Genomic DNA, 21,527 nt, shown 5'->3' on the forward strand with positions numbered 1-21,527 from the left:
TTATGCCATCATATCAAGTTCCTCAGTAAGTCTTCCAATGGTCCTTATTTAATAAATTATTGATAAAATATAAATCTTATTATGTTCTTTCACACTTTTCATTACACAACTACATCACAAGTTTTCAATATTTAATATTATTTATACTTCATTCATACATAATTGCTATTATATCACAGAATTTAAATCCATTTCATTTAATACGGATCTGAAAGAAACTGCATCTGATTCAAATGAATATTATCACAGCATAAAGTTAATATGAAAAACAATCAACATCAACAAAATCTAAAGTTAAAATCATCATCATTTTTCAAGCAAACAAATGATAGATATACACAATTGTTAGTATGTAAGGAAATAAATGTTTGGTGTCCCACTTTAAACAAAATTTTTATTATTCCTCTCCAAATATATATCTGTATCATAGAATAAAAATCATAGGTAGTATTAAAACATTGTTTTTATTGAAAAACTACAATTTTCACATTATTACAACCTGTTTAGCACCATATACGATCATCATTGCATGTATTTATGGTTCCCCAATATAAATTGGTTACCATCTCTCTCTTGGCTAAATTATATCTGTTATCCCTCATCATGCCTGTACCATTGATTTTCATGTATTATATATATTGTAGTTTGTACATACTGTACATATGTTTTTTCTCTACACTGTAAATTCAGTTATGAGAATAAAGTTCATTGTCATTGTCATTGTCTCTAGAGTAATTATATAATTAAGTCTCTTGGATTTACATGTACAGTACTACATGTACTTGTATTTACACACACTCCCGACACAATGTCTGCCATTCATTCTTGTTGAAACAGCCCTTCCTTAAACATCCTCTGCCACTCTGCTCCTTCAGGATAAACAAAGTCGGCTAAGGCCTGCTCCTTAATGCCTACCAGATAGCCTGCAGCCTAGCAAAATAATAAGTATGATTACAAGTAATATACTTCTAGGAAGTTTTATAGGGTACATGCAATACAATTTTTATTGTCACAGAATGAAGCTGACAGGTGAGCAAGGATTACCTGTGGTGCCATGTACCGTCCACCTTTGATGACAACTGGGGACGACATGTGTTCATGAAGATGATCTGCAAACTCTATCATTCTGTTGAAAAGGGAGATAACTCTGAGTTTACTAAACATCTGTTTTTTTATATATAGTTGTAATATTTGAAATTTGAAAAATCATAATTCTAAAAAGATAAGTGAATTCTATGGAGTCAACTACAAGAGTTCTACTGTTTTAGGATATCAAAAACATAAAAATTATAATTAAATTTTTAAGAAAAATATAGTTTGAGATTTCTCACATTATAGGAATAATTCAGAAAAGAATAGCCAATACACAAACCTATTTTCCATTGTTCCAGACACACAAACAAAGTCAAACATAGAAAGATGTTGAACTAATTCGCATAATGCCACACCCCCTGCATGGGGACAGACAGGTACTGAAAAAGGCAGATAGGTACTCTCTTATAAAATGTAAAGTTACAACATTTAGAATTCTATCTTGGTGAACAACAAACGTTGCTGAAATTTCACTACCAGGTATTTGAATTTGATTACAATTAACAGGAAGGGACAAAAGCCATGATTCATTGTATAAAAGAGTATGAATTAAGTGTCCATGACAAACCATTGAATTTGGCAGCCAAAAGAATGACAGCCAGCACTTCATTGACCCCGCCCAGTCGACAGGCATCAATCTGACAGTACTGCATGGCATTGGCCTTCAGGAACTGTTTAAACATCACTCGGTTCTGACACATTTCTCCAGTGGCAACTCCAATACCCAGTGGCACAAGTGCCTGCAAAAGAAGCAACAAATTATTTTCTCTTATCATTTCTACTGGTAGTACTTTCTGGCAACTTTTTTCTACTTTGGGTTTATAATGCTATAGATCAATATTTCTGACAAAATCATGTGAAAAAAAAAGTGGTAGTAAATTCATGCAGATTTAATTTGTGTGCTAAGGAAGGTATTTTTGAGTTGGAATGGAACAGAGTGTTGTAAGAAGATCAGTTTAGAAATCCGAGACATGGAATGGATGGAAAAATAAATTACACAGGAGTAGGTTCAAGCAAATTTCTCTCAAGGTTGCACAAAAAGGTATTATTGGTCTTCTCTGCTGCACAAATTGCCATCTGATAGCCATGTCTGAAAATCCTTGAAATACTAGATAAAGTAATGTAAATACAGAGTACAACCTTGCAATCATGCATTACGTAATCAAGGAGTTCATGCACTTTATGCTTACTAATATACTTTTATATTATTCAGAATAGCATATTTGACCCTGACCTCTGCTATTGCAGCGTGACCCATGACATCATCAGGGTTGGTGGGTTCCTCGATCCACAGAATCTTGTAATCCTTCATTTGTTTCATCCAATCAATGGCTTCCTGGACCTCCCACTTCTGATTAGCATCCACCATCTTATAAAAATATCCAATTTTCACCATGAAAAATACAATTATTTTATAATGATATACAATAAATGTAAGAGCAGTTAATACCGTAGACAATATTTGGACGGAAAATCTGAAAATAAAAATCTCTATGGCATCGACACTGCAGAAACTTTTATACTTACCAGCAGCATATCTTCTGCCAAAGTCTCTCTGAAGATTTTGGCCCGCCTGATATCATCTTGTACATCTGCTCCTACTTTCATTTTGAACCTGCACATGGACAATTATAAATAGGAAGGACACGTACAACAATTAATCTAGTTGTCTTTTTCTAAAATGTTTGAAAACAAAAGTATGAAATATTTGAATTAAAATCTGCATTTTGAAAAACAATCATTGGGTTGTCAAATAAAACATAAAACTTTGGGGGTTAAATAATGGCAAACCTTGTCCATCCTGCAGCCATAGCTTCTGTTGCAAGCTTTATCAAAAATAAAAATGATTTATTTAACTGATACAGGTGATACATAGAAATTGCTGTCTTTATTTAAATTAATCTTTGTGTTACTATCTGTCCTAATATGCTGTATGTATTTGACTTTTTAGCTGTTAATTACATGTACATGTATAATAGAGCTCAACATACAAAGTGTCATCACCTTTTTAATTTTTTCATCTGAGTATCCGAGCCAGCCACAGGAAGTTGTGTATGCAGGAAAACCATTAGCCAAAAGTTCTTCCTCTATAACAAGCCAGATACCATAATATGAGAGAGAGAGAGAGAGAGAGAGAGAGAGAGAGAGAGAGAGAGAGAGAGAGAGAGAGAGAGAGAGAGAGACTATTACTAGCATAAAGATTAAAGATATGCAGCTCTATTGATCCAAAAAACTAATTAAGTTATTGGATGTAAAATGCATTGTACATGTACCCTGTACTGCAAACGCCCTTTCGCATATTCAAACTCTTTGCAGCATCTTTGACATATATACCTCTTGCTTTCTTCCCATCTTGCTTTTTCTTTAATATGTCTGAAAAAGAAAATTTAAGAATAAAACTGGTGTTAAAGTTTTCACCTTCTTGTTGTTTTAACTCAAGATATTAAATTCAATGAAATACCACTAGTCATTTTGTGAAGAAAGATGTTTACTTATAGCTTCTTCTTTAGTCAATGTATCAGCCCTGTATACAAAGTACACAAATATCACATTAATATTCTTCAAGCAATATGAGCTGCTAATTGTTCGGTAGAAAAGTTTTATTGCAGACATTTTTCATTATTTTCTAGACAGAGAGAAGTATAGTTTATCAATTTTTGTTATTTACATGAAAAAATTTATATAGAGTCTGTGATTCAAACATTATTACATTATTGGCTTTTACAAAAATTATTTCAGAGATTCTTATATATAAACTTACATGTATCTAAAATCAATGGTGGATACAAGTTTTTCTGGTTCCTGAATGTACAATACAAAAGTGTACATGGTGATATTGTAAAAGTTATTAGAATAATGTTAAATATGAAATGCAGTGTTAGTTTTTCAAACATGCAGATACTACATGTAGTTTTGTATAATCCTTGTACAAATATATACATATTCTATGATTTAATTGTTTGATAAAGATGTTGATATCAAATTATAATAATGTATAGAGTTTTTAAATATCTCACCATGTCTACAAGTAATTTCCATAGTGGCTGTAATAAAATATACAAAACATTATACTGGTACAAGATAAATTCTTCAGAAATATAAATATTGTATTCATCAGTTCATGTACCGGTATTCCATAATTTGGTAAAATTGTTCTTTTCCTTAAAATGTAGTGTTCTTGATCATCCAATATTGTGCAATGCAAACTGCAATTTATACCAGGGTATTTACAAATTTATGATGATGCAGTTTTACCTTGTTTTCCATCTTAGCCCATAGATCCCACAATGCATTAACAATGGCTGCAGTTGCTAAGTGAATCACACCTTTCTCTGGACCAAGCTGAATAAAATAATCATTTCTAAAACAACTCATAATTTCTGTGGTTTCTTAGGGACAGCAGCATTAGGTCAAAAGGATAATTTTATGTTTGGAATGAAATTTAATTAAAGAGTTACTCCCCCTTTCAAATTTTGTAATACATTAATGTATAATTAAAACTATATATATAATTCATCAATAAGATGTTTCAACATGCATATACCTATGTTTTCTTCATTCAGCTGGAAATACTCTATTGAAAAATTTTGATATCCATTTCAGAATGTCTTTCACTTAGCCTAACTCTTCTGTATTATAGATTTCATAACATATGTGACCATTATATTATCTATCATGCATGCAATGCTTACCCATCTAATTTGATCCTCACTAACTAGAGACTGCCAGAAATTTCCAAAATCATCAAAAATGTCCGACAGCTGCTTGCCAACCAACATCTTCTCAAACACTTCCACGGCACAACAAACTGCATAGAAATTATGATTTACTACTTAGTCCAAGGATAAAATACATCATTGTAAACAGATAGCGTGAAACTTCAAGCATTAATGAAATGTTTATCATAATATTGACTATACTAAACAGAACACTGCTCAATGTATAAATATTAGATATATGATGATTGATCAGAAAAACTGATGTTATACTGTAATACATAAGTACTGTGATATTTGAAACAACCAGGTATTAAAAATTAAGCATAGTGTGTTAAAAAAGTAAGTTAACTGTCCATTATGTAAATGCATACAATTTTTATATAACAGAAATGCATGTAATATTCAAACATTTTCTTTCACTTGTATTATACCAGTCTTTCTGTTGTGGGTTTTTAGGGGAATTGCAGGACATGTACTAACACTGATCGAGGCCTACCAATGTGGTTTCCCCGTCCAACTGTAAAAGTGGTGCCATTTCCCTCAAGAGCGGTGTCTGTTTTTATGGTGACATATGGACATGAATAATCTGGGGCTTTGTGCTAAAAGCAGATAGCAGAGACACAAGTGAATGTTGAACATAAAATATGTCATTTCTTATTTGTTTTCTCATATGCATTATACTTTTTAAGCAACACATAAATTGGGAGGCTGTATTGCTGGGAAATAAATATTTGATACATGAATATTCCTTTTTATTATTTTTACCAATGTCTGTCCCTCTTCCATTAGCAAATGTTGTCCCATAAGCAGTTATATCTGAGTCAGTTGTAAGAGTGACAAAAGCCGCTGAATAATCAGGCGACTTGTGCTACAAATCAATTTGTGTATGAATGATAAAAACCCCATAAGTATAAAATAGTTACATTTGCCATAAATCAGTACATACAATTCAAACTGTCATGTTACTTGGCAAATAAGATGACATGTTTGACAAAGACTTAAAAACTGAAAACATGTGAAATCAAGAGTAAATAAGTTATCGCACATGACATTAACTGTATGATAATACTTCAAAGTACTAGATGTAGTTAATATATAAGCTAGTGTTAGTTCTGCCACTCCTGTTACACAAAATTATAATCATCAATAATGTACTTGTACGTTAAGCAACTGATACACCAAGTTCATATAGACTAAACTTTGCATGTCAATGTACATCAAATGCATGTCAATTTACATAAAATGCATGTCAATGTACATAAAAATGTATAATAATATTGTACTCTTCTCGTCTATTTAAAAAAGAAGTATAAAGAATATAGGTGCCACTTAAATGTCACATCAAAGACATATGTACCGTATATGTACTGTCTATATAACTGACCATTTATGTCCCAGAGTTATATGTACAATGAACTTTTGCACAATACAACATGGATCAGCTTATTCACATAATTGTTGTAAAAAGATATAATAAGTGACCAAAGTTCAAGTGACCTTATACTTTAGCATATGATGGGATTAAATCAAAGTGGGGCATGCTAAAAAAAAGCACTCAATTAAGATTTGCAAAAAGATCTTAAATATGGATAATTCATACTTTGACTATTCTTAAATGCAAAAACAAATTAAAGTTAAATGAAGTCAGTCATAACATAAATAGAAGAATAATCAAAAGGAAGACAGTATAGAGCATTAAACAGTTAAACAATACATGTACCTGTATACTCAACAACTGCATTGATTATTTGTAATCAGTATTAACATGGCAAGTCATCGTTTCTGCATATAACTCACCATGGCATCCGATCCATCCTTCTGCAGAGACGTTGGAAATCTGATGTCTTTCACTGTAACCGAGGTGATCTTGGTTGGACGTGACATATTTTGGCTTTCTTAGATCTAGTTTGAAAGGGGGCGGGGATTCAACAGCTAAATGGATTCGGGTAATCATAGTTCCTACTAAAATTATTATGAAAAACTCCATATGCTATTAAACAATATTTAGGTATGGGTGTAAATTATTAACAATTGATGTAAAAAAAAATTTCCTTATAAATTGTATCATTATTAATCAAGAAATTGAAATTTGAATCGATTGTTTAAATCCCAGTTTGGAGAATCTAGTTTTACACTATATTTTCTAGAAACTACTTCCGGTGCCGCAACATGGCGGGGATTGAAAGTTTTAGGCCACCTGATTTGAACAACATTCTTGAACAGCAAGAATTAAATCAGTTGTCTGTTGTTATTAGGGAGAAAATTCAAAATGTCTTTAATTCTAGAACAGTGCAGTTTGAGGAACTAAAGGTTAAACACGAAAGACTGTCAGTAGCGTCAGGTAAATACTTTCACCTGTAGTCCTGTATGTATTTAACAACTTGAACTGATTTTGGAAGTGAAACCTTTTAAACATTTTTTGTATGGTAGATAATTGGATCTATAGCTTTTGTTTAGATTGTATAACCCCGTTTTTTTTTAAAATTAAATAGATTATTATAGTTTATAACATGTATACAGTCAGTCTATTCATAATGAAGATTTATATGTACATTGTTTTTGCCAATGAAATATTTGTATTTGTATGTACATGTATTATGCTAGGAAATGTTGTGTATTGTGTAGGGTGTTTCCTTCATCATTCATCAACCATGGAAAGCAAGATGTATTTTATTCATGTATCATCATCGATCTGCTATCACCATTTCTCCTTTTATATAAAACCACTCTACTACTTTATATTTTGGTTTGATGAGGTAATTATAGTTGAATTTATGAGGCATGGAACTGTACATGTACTAAAATAATTCAGGTCTGCCTCAGCCATTCTAAAGCTACATTTATGAAACTACAATAGCTCATATATTAATTTATTGTTACTCTATAGTAGGAGATATTATTGATAGCACATTAAAAGTGAAATCGCAAAAGTAGCACAGCAAATAGCAGTGTTTTTTGTACATAGTAGTGTTTTTATGAACTACTGGAATAACAAATATTTGATTCAAACAGTTGCTAATGTATTTGCTAATGTTATGGATTCAGAACAAAGACAATTGGATGTTGAGAGTCAGTTGGCAGAAATTCAGAATAAAGTTGAAAGGCTTACAGAGGAAAATGCTCAATTAAAGAAGGACTCTGCAGAAACAGGTCAGGGTATTACAATATTAAGCCTCATGTTTAGAGCACACTTTTTTTGCTTGTTATTTGTGTACAGTATCATACATGTATTGAAACATATTTTATAGAGTGTTTTAAAATGTTCTTTAACTTTAGATGAGAAATTTAAGGCTGCGTCAGAAAAGCTAAAATCAATTCAGGATGGTGAAAGCTCATCTCTAACTACCCAGGTTTGTACATGCTTCAATTGTTCAATATGTATTGTGAAAATCCCAAAAGTTTTTTATGCCCCCCAAGGTCAAAAGTCAGGGCGCCCATTGTTTTTGTCTTTCTGTTATTCTATCATACACTTTATTTAACTTTTAATTAGAGTAGTAGATATATGATAAATGTTCTGTATTTATGTTTCAGCTTCGTTTGACAAGAGCAAATGAAGCTTTGGAATCAGAAAAAAGAGATCTGACAGTTTTGTTGGAAAAAAGAAGCAAAGAAATTGAGAGACTAAATGGTAAAAAAGTCAATGTAATTTTTTGCTTTTTTGTTTTTTTTTGAAGTACCAATATATAAGAATTGCTTAAATGTACACTTGAGGTTTTTAAAGTAAATATTTAGACTCTATATTCGATCGGAAACATTATGGGTTTTAAAAAATGCCTAAACAATTCTGATACAAAATCTTACACAGAACACACATTTTGTAAAATTTGAAATGCCTGCCTGTATATAATGTGTGTTATATTACTTCAGAGGAGTGGAATGGTCTGTCTGACAAACTTGCCCACGCCAACAGAGAGAAGTGTGAGGCCCAGGCTCAGGTCGCTGAGTTCCAGAGCCAGATTGTGACATCACAGGTAAGTGTGCAGGGTCAAGTCACGACAGATCAACAGAAACTTTTAGACAAGCAATCAAGTTATAAAATTCACTCTTTATTTAAAACCTTTCAATGTTATGTTGTAGTTTACACAGAAAAGATTGACAGAGGAGAAGGAAGCTTTACAGAGGCAGATTGACCTGTTGAACAAAGATCTCAGTGACAAAACACAACAGTTATTCAATGTCAGAAAAGAACAGGTACATGTAATATATTTTCTCTGTGTTTTGTCTTTTAAAAAGTGCTGTAAGACAAAAATTTGCTTTGGTTATAGATTTTTCTGGAAGAAATCTATGATATGGATACTTAAGAGTGGGTTTGGCAAGATGAACCACTCTGAAATAATTTTAGCTTAGTAGTGGACAGCTTTCATGCTTTTCTTTACTGAATAATGCATTATTGCTAGAAGAGTCACATTTAGGTAGATCTTGATGGTAATTTATTGATCGTCAAACCTCTAAGGAAGATATATTGAATAGTATGCAGTATCATTGCTTGTTTATTTTAGTTTATTGGGGGTTTTGTTTGTAGTCTTCCAGGAATTTAGATCTTCAGAGTCGCTTAGAGGAACAAACAGATGAAAATGAACACCTACAGAACACCTTAGAAGCACTGAGGAAAACTAATTCAGAACAAGTCAAGAAGATTGATCAGTACATTGAGAAACTCCATGAGGTAAGACAACAGAGATTTATTATTGAAAAATATTTGGAATTTAAAAAATGATCATGTTCAAAGGTTACCATGTTTAAATGATTTAGGAAAGAAGCCATAAGTGTACAGATTGATTGACTGTGATTTTGATATTTTCTAGGCTCATAACAACCAGGTTCAGGCTGATGAGCAGTTTAGACAGGAACTGGAGGCCAATCAGAAACTGTCTGATCTCTACAAGGTACATTACCAAAATGATTCATTTTGAAAATGTAATTGACTAATTGTCATGCCAAGAACTGATGCATTTTACTTTACGTACAAATTGAGAATTACATAAACATTGTAAATTCTTTATCTAAATGATTACATTGACTGAAATTCTCATTTTCTTTTTTTACTCAGATAAAAGTATACTTAAAATAAATGCTGAAAGAAATTTTGAATTTAATTTCCAACAAACTCCAATCTGAGCAATGCATGCAATTTATTCAGTTGGTCTTGGTAAAAGAAAAATCAGTATGTTCTAATGATAGCCAAGCCTGTCCTGTATGTGTTTCTTTCTTTCACCTTCAAGGGCCAGGCCACAGACCTGGAGGAGAAATGTAAGGAGTTGATGAGGGCAGTGGAGGAGCTGAGGGGGCTCCTCAAGGAGGCATCCTCCTCCTACACAGAACTCCGCAGCCAACACCAGTCTGATGTGGAGCGCCTCAATGTGGAACTGGTGGATAGAGGTAAAGGATTGATGATAAAGGAGTGTAATGTGTGTGTGTGTGACTCTTTAGGCCTAACAAAAAAAGTTCTGTGTTTCGGGTAACCCGACCTAACCTACAAAAATGGTCCGATCCTACCATTTTTAGACTGTTTTCCCCAGGCCGATTTTGCATGGTGGTACCGCCATTGAAGATCCCCCGCCATGCATCACACAGTGCCGCCATGCTTCCCGCTATGCATGTTTATTTCAAAGCAAAATTCTTTTTCCGATTATTACACATCTTAACTGTAATTAGTAGATATAAAGTTATCGTTTATCCGCTCAAACTTTAGAAAAACACTTGCACCCACAGTGAGCGCAGTTAATTTCGACATCGATCTCAGCAATGGGGCACACGTGGTTTACGGTTTAAGGACTTAGTTTATGATTAAGATATATTTAAATTGAGTTTATTAATTGGTGATTAATGCATAAATAGGGACGTGATTACTTCTTGTTTTAATATAATGTGCTTTTTTCGACATCTCCGCCATTATCGAATGTTGTGGATTTTCCAAGATCTAAAAATAGCACAATGTTCACTCGATGGTGTTAGCTTGGATTCGATATGCTTGAACTCTTTATTTGCCGCAAGGATATTGGAAACTTGAAAAAATGTACACAATAAAGAAAAAAAAAACGACAGTTATTTGCAGAAATGCACGGAAGCGATGTCACATGACTAGAAACATCGTATATTGTATGCCTATTAAAATGATTGACTGTGTACATACATGTAAACGGGGAAGGGGACTGGTGTCAAGATATCACAGAAACTTTCATATGAACCCCCAATTTAAACAAGAAATATTAACTGCCCAGAATAAGTTGAATCAAGTTTGCTGTAATTGTATGGGCTTGTTCTGCCTATTTCTTGTTCAACACCCCCCTAAAAAAATCTCTTCTATAAGGAGTGGGAGTGGAGTGGGACAGAAGCTGATGTTGAACTGCCATGTGAATCTATATTTCTTGTGTTTTGTGAAAACTTGTGAGGACCAACCTCTTAAAAAACTGATTTTGAAAAAAAAATGTTATTAGTTTTGCAAGAAAAAAACCCAGAAAAATTGTATATTAAATATACACAGATATTAAAATATAATTATGAATTGAAATGATACTTTTTGATGTAGATTTCATGAAAATGCATCGATTATAGTACATATCATGTAGTACGTTTCATCAAATGGTTATATTATTACGCACTGTGATTTTGCCGGCTTAGGCGCTTTAATGCCGCACCGCGCACTTACTCTGACAAACTTCCCCCCATGCTTCAAAAATTTTCTGGGGAAAACACTGTTAGATGTCTGATTTTATCCGATTGTGAATTTTATCTTATTTCCAATAAAAATTACGTTTTTAAATATAAAACAAAGAAACATTCTTATGATTCATACAAAAAAAATATGATAAAATAAAAAAAAATCTCTACCTACCTAACCTAATTTTTTCATCAGTGTTACCCTAAACACACTATTTTTTTAGGCCTTACTACATACTTACATGTAATGTATATGTGTGGTTTTTAAGGGGGGGAGTAGTCAATGTGGAGCTTGTGGACAGAGGTCAAACACCAGAGATACTGGAATTTAGTGTTGAACTGTTCATTAGAAACTTGCATGTGCTGTACTTGTACATGTATTGGGGGATGTTAATGTGAAACTGGTGAATAGAAGTAGAGGACCAGTGGAAGGGGAATGTGTGGGACAGTTTAGTAAACTCTTGCATGTGCTGTACAAGTATGAAAGGGGAGTCTTGCTAGAAATTTACATCTACTGTATACTTTAACTTAACAGTTACTGTAGTACTTGTACATGTATTTTTTCGAATCATGATCTCTTGATAATTTTTTTACTATAATTTATCAATTTGAATAGATTGAGAATTATGATTTTTTGCAGACAACCAGCTTCAGAATTTGAGAAAAGAGTTGGAGAATGCCAATGAATTAATAGAAGAAATTAAAAAGAAAGGTATGTTGCCTATGTACATGTATATCAAATGAAAAAGTGTTCCTTTGTGTGTGCCCATGTTAATATTCTACAGTGTTGTTCATGGATTATTGCTTTATTTGGCAGCCTCCACCAGTGAACATGTTGAGACTCTGTTTCCTCATGCAGCTGCCACTAGTAAACTGGTGAATTCTGGGATGTCCCTCACCCAGATTTACAATGAGTACATGCTGGCCTCAGAAAATCTTTATTTGGAGAAGGAAGAAACTAAGAGACTAAGCAATTACATTGATACAATACTTCAGGTACTGTCCCTGTCAAGTTTAGAATGGGTTTTGATATAAGTATGAGGGTTGATCCAAAAGTAATGTCACAAAGGATAAAATCGTGAAAAATCTGCGTTAAGTGACAAAAACTTGTGCTTTCAAATATCTACATTTTAGCTAATCTACGTAATTTTACCTAATTCAAAATCAGATCTGAAAATTTTAATGCAATATGATGAATATTTCTGAAGATAATATATTTTGTAGAGCATGAAGCAAGGATAATTGACGCAGATCTTTGATGTTCTGGTAGAATTTTGTAATTTATTACCCTATAAAAATTGGCCACTATGCTCTATTTTACCTTTTTTTTGTTTTTTTTTTTCCATTAAGTAACTAATTACTCTTTTTGTAATCGATGGGGTAGTATATTGGATATTATTTAATGTGCTATCAGTTTGTCAAGGTCTCATAAAGAAGTCATGAATATAGCTTTATGATATAGCTCATGACATAAGAACTTAGTTTTAACTTTCCTTCAGAGCATATATCTTCTGTCTATTTAATTTATTTATTAAAATGCTTTTATTAGATATTGGAACCATGTTTAGGGTACCTTGTTCACTCGCTCTCAATTTTAGGTTGATATGTTAATTGTAGTACATTTTTTAGTGATTTCTATCCATCAAAGCAAAAAATGCCTGGTATCACTATTCGCATGTCCAGTCTCTTTTTATTCCTTGATCTAGAGACAAAAGGCATTGCGTAGTTATCCAAAATGGACGGTAACGTTCCCTAATTTTTTAAAACAGAAAAGAGTATATATATCATGCTATAAACATCAATTTCTTGTTAAGTGGTCAATGAAATTTAATCAAAATTTTACTTCAAATTAAAATTTTGATAAGGAAAATTTTGATGTATCATTTTATACAATACAGCGCCAGCCAGTGTGAAATGCGGTGCATAGTGTGACATTACTTTTGGATCAACCCTTATAATATGTTTATTGTTCAGTGTGTCTTAAATTTTTTATTTAAATACTATTGCAAGTTATTTTTGGAAATTCCAAAATATATGGAATTTTTTTTAAAAAAGCTTATTTGTTTATGCCACTATATGTCATTATGAGGATTATCAATTGTAGGAGATAGAGGAGAAGGCACCGCTGATCCGCAAGCAACGGGAGGATTATGAACAGTCTCTAGAGACTATAGAACAGATGAATAAACAGCTGGATGCTGCGTTACTGGAGAGTCAGAAGATGAGGATTGAGGCAGACCAGGCCAACAGAAACTACAACTACATGAAGCGAGAGAACGAGAAACTGCAGCAGGAGACGGAGGACCTCTCAAAACAGGTAAGAGGAAAAAGGGGGGATAGTATTACCCCTTAACTGTCCCTTTATACAGTGATGGACCAATTCACACATTGAATTGTGAATTAAGCTTACAGGTGAAAAGAGAATGTTGTTTTTCCTTTTGAAATAATATTGTGTGTGAATTAACTTGTTCGTATCAATTTACTTGTAAGAACTTAACAATGAAAGATCACTATAAAGATGTAGTCAAGTGATTCTTTATGAAGCGTTTAATCTATCTGTAGGTGCAGTATCTAGTCAAAGAGATGGAGGAAGTGAAGAGTGGGCGACTTGTACGGGAGGAGGACATCTCCTGTGATAACATCTCCAGCACGTCTGCAGAGGTCATATCAGGCCATCTTGTCACTTTCAGGTTGAGTGCTTTATTTGTAGACTAATTGTACTTTACAACAACATTTTCAATAATAAAGTAAGATTTGACTAAATTAATGTCATTCATTCAAATACTTTATGCAAAATGAAATTCAGTTGATTGATTTTGCGTTGTCTCTGAATTCATTTATTTTAACAGGGATATTCAAGACTTACAGAGGCGGAACCAGACATTATTGCAGGTGGTACGAGATCTCAGTGAGAAGAAAGAGGAGGAGGAAAGTATGGCTGCTGAGGAAAAGTAAGTGCATACAAGTTAAATGGATGAGAATATTACGCTACAAAGTTTCATTCACGTACTTTTATTAAAGCAAGTGTTGTGTAAATCCTAGCACATTTGGTATTTCCTTACATCTGAAACTTCACCTTTCTTTTTGACTATTATATGTTACAAGACCTTGAGGCTGTAATGATCAAGCTCCAAAGTGAACAATATTTCAAGGTCATTCATCAAGAACCATAATGTTAACAATGGTTGCAAGACAAATAATTGTGTATGAAGTCATAGAGTGTAAGAAACATGCCTTATTTTTTAAGGAGCAAAGATCTGAAGGAGCAGTTGGAGCGAGCATTGAATGAGATGCAGGAACTGAGGTCTGCCAGGGACAGACAAGCTGCCATGGTTTGTTACATTATCTTATTTATAATGCACAGAATTCAGAAAACTGGAAAAATACTTCCTTTCATTAAACACAAAATATGTACATTTATATTTACAGTTGTAAAATGAAATTTTATCTTATTTATAATGCACACAATTCAGAAAACTGGCAAATACTTCCTTTCATTAAACAAAAAAATATATACATGTATATTTTTAGTTCTAAATAAAATTTTATGATTGAAAATGAGTCAACGGCTTATATGATAAAGATGATAATTAAATGGCTCTGTGCATCAGTACAAATGCAAATGTTCAGCTATTTTGGTCAATGTTGAATTCTTACCATTAGGTTGAATCCATTGTGGGACAGAGGGACTATTACCGCAGTCTACTGCAACAAAAGGAAGATGGAATGGTAAGCAGATCAAAATCACCGATCAAATGATATTTAAGTTAACTAGCAATAGAAGTATTGGTTCACAACATAGGGAATTGTCAATTAAACGTGTTTGGATGAGAGTTGGTTTAGTTTGTATTATTTTACATATACTAGTATGCCTCTCTTTTAAAGCTTTGGGAAGAGATAATTTTTTCTGATGAATTTTGATTTGTTTCTTTAATTTATTGTATGGTTTCTTCCCAGGGTCAGACACTTGAAATGATGTCAGTGGTTGGTACCCCCCTGAAGAACCCCATGGCAAGAAGTCCACTTAAGAGTCCAGCTCCTGATAAAGCTTTGGAAGAGGTCAAGTTTGCATTCAAACAATGTCAGGAGGAGTTTGATAGATACCGAACAGAGATGAAGGAGCAAGTCAGGTAATTATTTCAAAGTATGATCGAAAAAATACTACAAAGTACACTGTATATGTGTAGATCAATGCACAATGATCAAGCTATACGTATACATAGTCAAACGCATACATGTACATGTTGTTTCATTTTTTGTATACATGTATATTTATAGAATGCTGAATGAAGACATGAGGGAGAAGGAGTCCAAAATTTCTGAAATGTTGAGACAGAACCTGAAGTTATCATCTCAGGTAAAAAAAAAAACATTATTATAATCCTTGTCTAATGTACCTTATGGTATAATGTACGATTTCAAATTCTCATATAGAAATCTGTAACTGTCTAAAAGATTAGGTTATACTGTACGTAAACTTGTATATTCGTTGATGTTTTTCAGCTGGAATATGGAGCCGAGAAGAACAAGATTTTACAGGGGAATGCTGAGGGCTACAAGAAGGAGCTGGCTTCCCTGAGGGAGAAAGAGAAGAAGCTGTTTACATCTGTGGCCAAGCATGAGCAAACAATCAACACTCTAAGACAGGTGAGGAAATCTTGTAGCAGATTGCATAACTTTAAAGGAATGTTAAGGGTTCATCAGTCAAATTCAAGAAGCACAATTTTGTTGTTTAGGTAAAATATTAACAATGAGTTTTTCATATATAATGTGTAATGAGTTATTTTCAATATTTGTAAAAAAAAACATGTAAGCTACAAGAATGGCACACAATCTAACCAATATGGGTTTGTTTATCAGGACTTTCTGTCCACTCAAGAGAAGCTGTCTCGGGCAGAGGCCCAGTGTCATCATCTCAACACGGAGAAGGAATTACTCCGCAGCTCGGAACAGAGACTGATGCTGGATATTGACAATCTCCGCAGGGAGAAGACCTCACAGAGCATGCTGATGGCAAACCTCCAGTCCATTCAGGCAAGTCTCTCATAAATTCAATTAGGAAAGGCAATTCACAACAAACAAGGGACCTGTTTAAGAGCTGGGGCTCACAGACACTCACGTAAGTTTGTGTAGGAGGGAGAGGGAACTCTGAGGAGTGGTCACATATATCTGCTCTGCTAAACAGACTTCTGATTTCATGGCCTATTTAACTATGATGTCTGTTCAGAAACTATGAATAATCTACTTGTTTATTCAAATGAGTATTATATTTCTTGTTTCAAGAAACATTGTCTTCATTTTGCTTGATGATTGATTTGATTGTTTCGGTCTTTAGAACACCTTGGAACATTCTGAGAGGGAGGTGAAGACGAGGTACATGAACCAGATAGAGAGGCTGGAACTGGATCTTAACACGGCCAGGAGAAATCTGACCGCAGCTCAAGACGAACACAAGGCCGTCATACAGCTGTGGGAGGTAAATATCACAAAGTACACCCACAGATAGGGGACTGTGGGGAAATTGCCATAGAAAATGACTTGTTGCTATGCAAGTGCCAATGTTCTTATTCAGGTTCATGTACAATGCAAAATACATATATGTACAAAATTAAAAAAAAATACATGAGCAGGCAATACACATAAGTCATTTTTTAGCTATTGATCATGTTTACTTATTGTATACTTGTTGGGTTTTTTTTCTTCAGAAACAAACACAACAGCTGCGTCAGCAGCTGGAAGGGGAGATAAAAAATCATGAAAGTGTCAAGAAAGTTCTCCAAGAAACTCGTCAACAGCTGGAGGGCACCAAGGAGCAGGTAACCCTCTAAGGAAATCTCTGTGTGGATCTATGCTATAGATAAAAAATATAATATAATTTACAATTAATGTGTATCTCTTCAGAGTGCATTTTGCCTATGAAGTACATGTTGATGTAGAATTTAAATAATTTTGCAGTTGAAAACTACTGAGGTTAATCTAGCTGAAGCACAGAAAAGAGCAGGTGGTGGAATAATGCGATCAGGTAAGCTGTTGTTAGCCGTTGTTGTGTGTTCAGGTTATTGATAAGACCATTCACAATAATTCAAAATTTAATGTGATTCACAATTTGTTTTAACCAGCACCAGTTGCTTCCCCTGCTCGGGATTCAGCAGCCAATGCAGAGGAAGTGAAGACACTCAAATATCAGATTACAGAGGCCAAGAGAGAAATACTGAGTAGGTTAACCTCATCAGTCATCATGTACTGTACAACTTACACATCAGTAGATGCTGAGTTTCAGGATTTTTGTTTTTATCAGAAGTGTGTTATTTTTGGCATCTTCAAACAATTTGTATCATCATTATACAAAGCACTTGTGTGGTATTGGCATAAATCTCCCCAGAGTACATGTATCTTCAACAAGATATTGAAACAGAGATTGGTGTTACAGATCTGAAGGAACAACTTGAGAGAAGTAAACAGCATGTAACAGAGTACCAAACTATGGCTGACAACTTGCAAAAGGCCTTGTCTGAGCAATCAGAGGTACACTACCTGTGACTTATACATGATATTTTGATGGGGTAGAGTTGTCCAAATTCATTTTTTACAAACTATAGAAATGTTACTAGTCTTTGGAGTATAATTAAAGTATGAGTGGTTTGTATAAGTAGAAATTTAAGAGTTTATTATATCTTACAGTGCACAAAACAGTTTGAGGAACAGTTGAAGAAGGAGAGAGAGGAAAAGGAGTCGGCTCTCAACAGACTGAAGTCTATAGGGGAAGAACATCAGAAACAGGTGGAAGATATGATGAAGGGGCTGGATGAGCAGCATAAACTGGTAAACACATGCTTTAGCATTGATAAATTTCTTATATCTGATACATGTACATATACTCTAGTAAATTTGTGAATGTTATGAATTTAAAACAAACCAGATACATAAACATATAAATCAGAAATAATGACAAATTCTGTGTGTATTCCTTGGGTGAGAAGTAATAGTATTGTATCCTAGAAATGTTTCATTGATGAACTGATCATGTCACTCAGCAGTTGATTGGGTTTTGTAGAACAGTGACCTGCGTAAACAGCTGGCCCGCCTCCAGCAGGAGTTGGAGGAGGCGGTGTCTACTCGAGACTCCGCCCTGGCTCAGGCGGCAACTACACGGGAGGAGTGTAGTCAGCAGGTCCAGATGGCCAGCGAGGTACGGTCTATTGTACTTACCATAGCAATAACTGAAATATATCGGTGCAGTGCAAGCGAGTTACTCTCTAGTGCACTGTTCAGTGCTAGCAAGTTATGCTCTTGTTAACTTAATGTAGCATTGATTGATGTATATAATTTTTGTTTGTAGATAAATGGATATCAATTGATGCTTTATGCTAAGTCCCTTTCTATGAATATTTTTATTAATTTTATTTAATGATAAATGTTTTTAGATTTTAAGTTTTAAGTATATGTAACATCATTTGTTTATTGTAAAGGCAAAAGACAAGTACCAAAGAGAGCTCATGCTTCATGCAGCTGATGTGGAGGCCTTAGGAGCCATCAAAAAACAGGTCAGTAGATGTACATGTAGATTTCTGTCCTTTTGGCTGCTAACATAATTCTATTTGTCATGTATCAATTGTACACACATCCATCTTACAGCTTGAAGAATTCCATTCTAAATTTTCAACTGAGCAAGAAATTAGAATAAAAGCAGAGAAAGATTTGGAAGATGCAAAGGTGACATATTTGATATCTATGATATAATGCTTATTACTTAAAAGGTGTACATGTATCTTTCTAGTGTATGTGTGCAAATACATGTAGATGTACATGTACATAAAAATTTTACTGTTCGAATTTTGCATTAACAGCAATATGCTTGGTATGCCTGTATGTATACACAATGTTTGAATGAATATGTACGTTTGATTATGAGCAGAATTCATGGGGAGAACAAGAGAAGATCCTGAAGCAGGAGTGTGAGAGGTTTGAACAGAGGTGTGAGGAGCTCACCAGTCAGAACAATATTCTCCATCAGCAAATGGAAAAGGTCTGCTTATTTAGAACTTACGAAATACTATTTACTATTCTTAACAAAACCTTCAAGGGTCAATATTTTCTATAAGATATTTGTCTTTCATTTTATCAAAGTAAATTAAAAGTAGTACAAGTACATGTAGTTATCATTATTGTCTTTAAAAGAAGTCAATTTCAGTATTTCAAACAGTTCGCTTTTTGATGTATTTGAATTTTTTTAAAGATTTGATCAGAATTTGTTTAATTTTATCATTATTTCCAAAATAAGAAAATCTTAACTGTTTATAAATGTAAGACAACAGACTTGACATTTGTTGAAATTATATTTGAGTGGTTTTATGGTTACATATGTTTAAGTGTAAGAATACCTAATTCACTGGTTACATGTATTACACACATCATTCCACTCCTCAGATGAGCAATGACGTGATGACCATACAGCGGGCTGTGACACGGTCGGGCTCCCCCAACAAACTGGCTGATGTCTCCTTCGATGAAGACACGGCCAGGTCCTCGGAGCAGCTACAGGAAGTCATCAGGTAATGATGGAGCCTTCTTCATCATTTTATATCAGTCTCACTTTGCGTTCTTTTTGTTATCAAAGAAACACACCTACAAAGAGACTACTATAGCATTAAATTATTATACCCCCCGCAAACGAAGTTTGGGGGGGTATATAGGAATCACTTGTCCGTCTGTCCGTCCGTCTGTCTGTCCGTCCGTCTGTCTGTGCAATCGTGTCCGGTCCATATCTTTCTTATGGAGAGGCATTGGAAGTTCTAACTTCACACAAAGATTGCTTATGACCTAAGGGTGTGTCATGACCTTGACCCAAGGTCAATTGGGAAAGGTCAAGGTCACTGGCAGAAAAAGTGCAAAATTCGTGTCTGGTCCATATCTTTCTTATGGTGAATTATTTGAAGTTCTTACTTCAAACAAAGATTGATTATGACCTAAGGATGTGTCATGACCTTGACCCAAGGTCAATCGGGCAAGGTCAAGGTCACTGGCAGAAAAAGTGCAAAATTTGTGTCCGGTCCATATATTTCTTATGGAGAACCATTGGAAGTTCCTAACTCACACAAAGATTGCTTATGACCCATGGGTGTAACATGACCTTAATCCAAGGTCATTTGGGCAAGGTCAAGGTCGTTGGGAAAAATAGTATAAAATTCGTGTCCGGTCAATATCTTTCTTATGGAGAATTATTGGACGTTGTAACTTCACACAAATATTGCTTAGGACCTAAAGGTGTGTCATGACCTTGACCCAAGGTCAGGTTGGTAAGGTCAAGGTCACTGGCAGAAAAGGTGAAAAATTCGTGTCCGGTCATTATATTTCTTATGGAGAAGCATTAAATGTTCTTACTTCACACAAATATTGCTTATAACCAATAGTTTTAAAAAAAAAGAGCAGTTGTTATTTAAGGAAAATGGACGGTGAAATAGATTCATCCAATATTTTCTATAATTGGAAAAATACAGGCATTATGATTTTTATCTTAGCGGGGGGTATCGATTGTGAGCTTGCTCACAGTACCTCTAGTTTATTTTTGACGTCATCGTGTCAGTAACTGCCATCAGGTGAGCAGACAAATTTGTCTGCTCAACTGACTGCAGTTATTGACACAACGAAGTCAAAAATGAATACATGTAATTTAATGCTTATTTTTACATTCCCTTACTGTTGAAATCAATTATTTACTAATTAAATTAATCGTTATAAAGTGCAGATCACGGATGGAGTAAATTAGTAACAGCAAGAACAGCTGTTTTATAAAACCGGTTTAAACTGGTTATCACAAAGACTGTTGAGTTAAGATTGAAGAGCATGAAAATATAATTCATGAAAATTAACTTTTGAAAATTTGCTTTTAACTATAAAGTCAACTTTTTGTGAATAATTGTAAAATGTAGTGTTTTGACAACATTTATGAAATGTATTTTTTAACCGATAACAAAGAAATCACTGTTTGAGAACTACTTACATGTATGTAAATTACATGTAAATTCATACCCCATGATTAGTTGTTGCATTTAGAGG

General features: G+C 33.9%; 2 protein-coding genes across 8 annotated transcripts in view; one reads left to right on the forward strand and one right to left on the reverse strand.

Annotated features, from left to right (window-relative positions):
- Positions 1 to 116: 116 nt before the first annotated feature.
- Positions 117 to 6,768, reverse strand: LOC105325413 (mitochondrial enolase superfamily member 1). Of its 2 annotated transcripts, none has more exons than XM_034458216.2 (16): positions 6,609 to 6,768; positions 5,308 to 5,410; positions 4,785 to 4,900; positions 4,348 to 4,434; positions 4,110 to 4,136; positions 3,854 to 3,894; positions 3,585 to 3,616; positions 3,427 to 3,465; positions 3,097 to 3,179; positions 2,884 to 2,918; positions 2,620 to 2,707; positions 2,327 to 2,461; positions 1,661 to 1,832; positions 1,373 to 1,472; positions 1,045 to 1,126; positions 117 to 930 (listed from the first exon to the last, which is right to left on the reverse strand). In XM_034458216.2, the coding sequence occupies exons 1-16, from the start codon at positions 6,693 to 6,695 to the stop codon at positions 820 to 822; spliced, it is 1,338 nt and encodes a 445-aa protein (XP_034314107.2). In that variant the 5' UTR covers positions 6,696 to 6,768; the 3' UTR covers positions 117 to 819. The 2 variants fall into 2 exon arrangements, with proteins under 2 accessions (XP_034314107.2, XP_034314108.2); XM_034458217.2 differs by lacking the exon at positions 5,308 to 5,410 and adding an exon at positions 5,577 to 5,679 and having other exon boundaries at positions 6,609 to 6,761.
- A 181-nt stretch (positions 6,769 to 6,949) lies between these two features.
- The window catches only part of LOC105325437 (nucleoprotein TPR), a 30,980-nt gene continuing 16,402 nt past the window's right edge, over positions 6,950 to 21,527 (forward strand). For 4 of the 6 annotated variants that reach the window (XM_020065988.3, XM_020065989.3, XM_066066072.1 and 1 more), the window contains exons 1-31: positions 6,951 to 7,152; positions 7,857 to 7,961; positions 8,088 to 8,161; positions 8,343 to 8,439; positions 8,679 to 8,782; positions 8,889 to 9,002; positions 9,334 to 9,477; positions 9,617 to 9,697; positions 10,034 to 10,190; positions 12,112 to 12,183; positions 12,289 to 12,467; positions 13,576 to 13,788; positions 14,034 to 14,161; positions 14,321 to 14,422; positions 14,719 to 14,803; positions 15,135 to 15,200; positions 15,429 to 15,601; positions 15,750 to 15,828; positions 15,975 to 16,118; positions 16,332 to 16,505; positions 16,807 to 16,947; positions 17,177 to 17,287; positions 17,427 to 17,493; positions 17,591 to 17,686; positions 17,902 to 17,996; positions 18,153 to 18,293; positions 18,526 to 18,660; positions 18,941 to 19,015; positions 19,107 to 19,184; positions 19,387 to 19,497; positions 19,899 to 20,023. In XM_020065988.3, the coding sequence (XP_019921547.3) occupies positions 6,981 to 7,152; positions 7,857 to 7,961; positions 8,088 to 8,161; positions 8,343 to 8,439; positions 8,679 to 8,782; positions 8,889 to 9,002; positions 9,334 to 9,477; positions 9,617 to 9,697; positions 10,034 to 10,190; positions 12,112 to 12,183; positions 12,289 to 12,467; positions 13,576 to 13,788; positions 14,034 to 14,161; positions 14,321 to 14,422; positions 14,719 to 14,803; positions 15,135 to 15,200; positions 15,429 to 15,601; positions 15,750 to 15,828; positions 15,975 to 16,118; positions 16,332 to 16,505; positions 16,807 to 16,947; positions 17,177 to 17,287; positions 17,427 to 17,493; positions 17,591 to 17,686; positions 17,902 to 17,996; positions 18,153 to 18,293; positions 18,526 to 18,660; positions 18,941 to 19,015; positions 19,107 to 19,184; positions 19,387 to 19,497; positions 19,899 to 20,023 (3,638 nt within the window). In that variant the 5' untranslated portion in view covers positions 6,951 to 6,980. Of the gene's footprint in view, positions 7,153 to 7,856; positions 7,962 to 8,087; positions 8,162 to 8,342; positions 8,440 to 8,678; positions 8,783 to 8,888; positions 9,003 to 9,333; positions 9,478 to 9,616; positions 9,698 to 10,033; positions 10,191 to 12,111; positions 12,184 to 12,288; positions 12,468 to 13,575; positions 13,789 to 14,033; positions 14,162 to 14,320; positions 14,423 to 14,718; positions 14,804 to 15,134; positions 15,201 to 15,428; positions 15,602 to 15,749; positions 15,829 to 15,974; positions 16,119 to 16,331; positions 16,506 to 16,806; positions 16,948 to 17,176; positions 17,288 to 17,426; positions 17,494 to 17,590; positions 17,687 to 17,901; positions 17,997 to 18,152; positions 18,294 to 18,525; positions 18,661 to 18,940; positions 19,016 to 19,106; positions 19,185 to 19,386; positions 19,498 to 19,898; positions 20,024 to 21,527 lie in introns of all 6 variants that reach the window. The other 2 variants (XR_002199291.3, XR_002199292.3) reach the window with 1 other exon arrangement.

The sequence above is a fragment of the Magallana gigas genome, chromosome 7 (assembly GCF_963853765.1).
Source record: "Magallana gigas chromosome 7, xbMagGiga1.1, whole genome shotgun sequence".
NCBI lineage: Eukaryota > Metazoa > Mollusca > Bivalvia > Ostreida > Ostreidae > Magallana > Magallana gigas.